The sequence below is a fragment of the Nelusetta ayraudi genome, unplaced genomic scaffold (genome assembly GCF_046127955.1).
Source record: "Nelusetta ayraudi isolate G7.1 ecotype Tasmania unplaced genomic scaffold, CSIRO-AGI_Nayr_v1 ptg000111l, whole genome shotgun sequence".
NCBI classification, from domain to species: domain Eukaryota; kingdom Metazoa; phylum Chordata; class Actinopteri; order Tetraodontiformes; family Monacanthidae; genus Nelusetta; species Nelusetta ayraudi.
The window spans coordinates 373,093-377,712 of record NW_027466161.1 but is presented as its reverse complement, the minus strand read 5'-3'; the positions used below and the strand labels follow the sequence as shown (position 1 = coordinate 377,712).

Genomic DNA, 4,620 nt, shown 5'->3' with positions numbered 1-4,620 from the left:
TGTGTGTGAGATAGGTCATGAAAGATTAGCACAACAGGTTTCCACTGTCAGACGAGTTCTAGCTATTTGTGGTATTTCATTTTTGCATAAAATCACAGCAGATCCACCTCAACACAGTCTTTAGGTGATTACAACAAAGCTGGCTGTCTGCCGTTTTAAACAGGTTGGTGCAGTGGCGCTCCGAACAGCTTTAGACATTCCGAAAAGAAATACACTGTGTGAAACAGTGTACAACAGTGTGAAAATGGAGAACAAAATCGTAATAAACTAACGTTTAAGAAACATGGATCACGACAGGAAGTGTAAAAAATATTGATTAATGAGTTTTAAAGGGGGGAAACCCCTGTTTACCGCCAATACTCCCAATACACAGCCGAGGACTACATTTCCTCGTCGCACATGACGTCATCTTCAGGCGACGGGTAGGTTCCTGTCGTTTCCACCGTCCACAGTTTCCTCGCCAGAAGAAGGTCGGGCGGGCTGGCGAAGGCAGCATGAAGCGCATCGTTCCGTTGCTCTTGTTCTGCTCTCTTCTCTCTGCCGCCTCGGCAGCACCGCCGAACTTTGTCCTCCTGTTCGCCGACGACTTGGGGTTCGGAGACTTGGGCTGCTATGGACACCCCACCTCACTCACCCCGAACCTGGACCGACTGGCGGCGGAGGGGCTCCGCTTCACAGACTTCTACGTCACCAGCGCCGTCTGCAGCCCGTCCAGGTAACCCACCTGCAGTAAAGATGATGGATGTTCACACCAGGGGTTCGCTGTCAGGGTGCTCCGAGTGCCCTCCGTGCCTGGCTGCCTGGTGACGTCAACCTCTAATGTTCGGTCCAAAGTCCGTGTGAAGTAGACTGATCAGCATTTTGGCAATCTAATGTTCTAAGATTCTAATGTATGTAATGTATTTTCTGTCTTGTCTGTTATTTTAAATACATGCATAGTTTTTTTTTTTTTTTTTTTTTTAAATCATTTTTTTAAAGCGCAAAAGAACCAACAGCAGTTCTTAGTTGTCAGGTTACGGATGCTTGGAGCAATTTTATAACATATTTTGGTATGAAAATATTTGAGGGAAATACAGAGGAACACTGCAGATGTTGCCAAATATTTCCAGAGAATGAAAATTAAATGACTGAAGCCAAAATAAAACAACATAAATGTCTACATTTTGGCTGGCCCTCCTCTCTATACACAGTGAATCAGTTTGAGTAAGAATGAGCATTGAAGACTGACTTTATGTCATCACAAACACATAAATACACTTTCCTATCCTTCAATTTTTAAAATATTAGTATTAAACTTGTAGCCACCCAGTAGCTAATAAATACATTTGTCTTTCCAGAGCGTCGCTGTTAACGGGCCGCTATCAGACGCGCTCAGGGGTCTACCCAGGAGTCTTCTACCCCTCCTCTATAGGTGGTCTTCCTCTGAATGAGACCACCATTGCCGAGGTGCTGAAGCCTCTGGGCTACGCCACTGCTGCGGTTGGGAAATGGCACCTGGGCATTGGGAAGAACGGGATGTTTCTTCCCACCAACCAGGGCTTTGACCACTACCTGGGCATCCCCTACTCCCACGACATGGTCAGACAAAGTAGTCAAACAGCAAAACTAAATTTTTTTAAAAATCATATACATATATATATATTTATTTATTTTTTATTTTTTATTTTTAACCAAATTTTTTTTTCTTGTATATTTCCCGATGTCATTTCTTTCAGGGGCCGTGTCAGAACCTGACTTGCTTCCCTCCGGATGTCAAGTGCTTTGGAACGTGTGACCTTGGCACCGTAACCGTCCCGCTTATCCACGACAAGCACATCAAGCAACAGCCGGCCAACTTCCTGGAGCTGGAGCAGGCCTACAGTGACTTTGCGACCGATTTCATCAGCACGCATGCCAAGAAGGGGCAGCCTTTCTTCCTCTACTACCCTTCACACGTGAGCAGTAGAAAGCCACAGGCTTCTTCAAGCTGCTTTACTGCAACACTGGACACGAATGCCATTTGACTTTTGTCTCTTGCCCGTACAGCACACTCACTACCCCCAGTACGCCGGTCCCACAGCAGCTGGACGCTCTCTCAGGGGGCCGTTTGGAGACGCTCTGTTTGAGCTGGACAGCACGGTGGGCAACATACTGGCAGTGCTGGAGGAGACCGGCGCCATCAACAACACGCTCATCTTCTTCACCTCAGACAATGGGTGAGTGTCTGTCCGTTTGGCGTCAGCCACTTCCTTGTTTCACTTTCAGTTTTACTTCCTGTCCTGGTTTTCTCTGGTGATGGTCACGGTTCCCTTCTCTTTGCGTAGGCCAGAACTGATGCGCAAGTCCCGTTCAGGCAACGCTGGTCCTCTGAGATGTGGGAAAGGCACCACGTATGAAGGAGGCATGAGAGAACCGGCCATCGCATTCTGGCCCGGGAAGATCAAACCTGGTCAGTAGACAAATATTAGAAGAAAAGTTTTCTACCCTTGACGTTACTGATCACAACTAAATACAACCAATATCAACTTTTTCTTTTTTATTCCTGACCTTTTGAGAAAACACCTTCAAAGACTTTGGATTTTGTATTACTGTGTGTTTGAAATGTGAATGGCATAATTAACCAAATTATAGACTTAAACAGCTTTCAGTTCTTGAATGACCTCAGTGCTGATTGAGCCGCGTCATCCTTTGTGAGGTGGATTTCTGTGGCTAGCATTAAGGCACTGAAATCGCCAGTGTGAGATTATATCCGCGCTATATATTTAGTGATATATACATGAAATCCTCTTAGTTACATAAGCAAGAGTACTGCTGTGCCCTCATCACCCTATTATCAGCTGCTACTCTGGGATGATCAGGCTGAACCCTGGACCTTCTCCCTCTGTCCTTTGGATCTCTGGAGGTTTGACTCATGAGATCGCCAGCATCCTGGACGTCCTCCCCACTGTTGCCAGCCTGGCAGGAGCCCAGTTGCCCAAGGTGATCCTGGACGGCGTGGACATGACGGAGCTCCTCATCAACCAGGGACAGGTGGGAGGAGCATCACGCGCTCAGGACGAGCTCTCATCCACTATCTGTGTTTCTGTGTTTCAAGTTTTGTCTTTTTCTCCTTTTTGAAGAGCAAAAGGGAGACGATGATGTTCTACCCCATCGATCCCACTGAGAAGTACAGCCTCTTTGCCATCCGCTTAAGGAAATACAAGGCCCACTTCTACACCAGAGGTGCAGCAGGTTTCCTCGCCAAAGTGTTTAATCTGTCTGCCAGTCAAATTCAAGTCTTTCTGACTCCGATCTCCCGGTGTGTCAGGCGCCTCCCACAGCTCCACTACGCCGGACAAAGAGTGCTCCCTGTTCACACCTCTCCAGGCCCACGACCCCCCCCTGCTCTTCGACCTGGACGCAGACCCTCCAGAGCACTACCCGCTCTCGCTGGAGGGCAGAGCCGACCTGCACGCCGTGCTGGAGGAGATCGAGAAGATCAAGCAGCAGTTTGAAGCCAGCATGGTGTTTGGAGAGAGCCAGATCTCCAGAGGAAAAGATCCCAACCTGCGGCCCTGCTGCAACCGTGACTGCAGCCCCAAGCCCGAGTGCTGCCGCTGCTGAGTAAAGTGGGACAGGTTCTGCTTTAATTCTTTCTCAGGTTTCTGTGCAGTGATTTAAGATGCGATGCACTGCTTCTCCCTTTCTCCATTTGTAATCTGGAAATGGACTCCTGTTGAAACTATTCACTAAACTTGGTGACAAAATGTTTTCTAATGCAATTACTACCAGCGTGTTTTGCCTACTGTATGAAGCTTGCTTCCACTCGGGCCTCCGACTTGCACTAGTTTGTAAACTCAATGTGACTTTTACTCATTGGGAAAGACTTGTTTTGGGAAGAACTGACACAGCCGTAAAAGTTTTGGACATCAAGCATATATTTTATTCATAAGATCAAACCCATGACAAGGCAGTGTGACTTTTTTTTTATTGTAGCATTTTATTATTTTTTTTGTTGTCTTTTCTTTCCCCCTGGAATTTTACAAGTCCTTGTTGTTAAAGATACAAGATAGGATACGTTTGTTCTGTCACATACTGTTCTGCTGTCTAAGTATAGAGTGAAGAACCTTGTTGCTGTAATAAAGCCAAAAGTCTGGTTTAACTGAGCGGCTATATTGGACTGGATCATCCTCGGAGGTTGTGTTTGTGTAGCTGTGCGGGAGGAGGGAACTTTTCAGCGAGGCTGGAATAAGATAGAAAAAGAAAGACGTGATCGGAAGCAAATAGATACGGATCAGAGAAGTGTGGCGCTGTTGGAGCTCAAAGGCAATTACTAGGATTGGTGAGACGCAATAATAGCTTTCCAGTGGCGGGCGTTGGCCCACTCACTCACTCACTCACTCACTGCGCAGCTCTAACGGCAGACCGATGGTTAGTCTGGTGGCTGCGCGTCACATTGTACATGTGGCCTAAATGTGCTGCTGAAGGCGGTTGGTGGAGTCAGCTGACAGGAACCCGAGTGCCTCCTGTGAGACGAAGTGATGGAGACACCTGGTGTCCACACGCTGGAAATAAATTATTGCACATTACAGGTTTTCATGTGTTGCTCTTGTTGCTGTTTTATTTCCTTCAAAGGTTGTTTTTTTTTTTTGTTTTTTTTCC

The 4,620-nt window shown here is 46.8% G+C and overlaps 1 protein-coding gene across 1 annotated transcript; it reads left to right on the top strand.

The window, feature by feature from the left end:
- Positions 1-422: 422 nt before the first annotated feature.
- On the top strand, positions 423-4,120 carry arsa (arylsulfatase A). Its single transcript, XM_076049285.1, has 8 exons — positions 423-715; positions 1,338-1,578; positions 1,716-1,934; positions 2,026-2,195; positions 2,304-2,428; positions 2,882-3,009; positions 3,099-3,201; positions 3,287-4,120. Exons 1-8 carry the CDS (start codon positions 495-497, stop codon positions 3,580-3,582), a joined length of 1,503 nt encoding a protein of 500 aa, XP_075905400.1. The 5' UTR covers positions 423-494; the 3' UTR covers positions 3,583-4,120.
- The last annotated feature ends 500 nt before the right edge of the window (positions 4,121-4,620 follow it).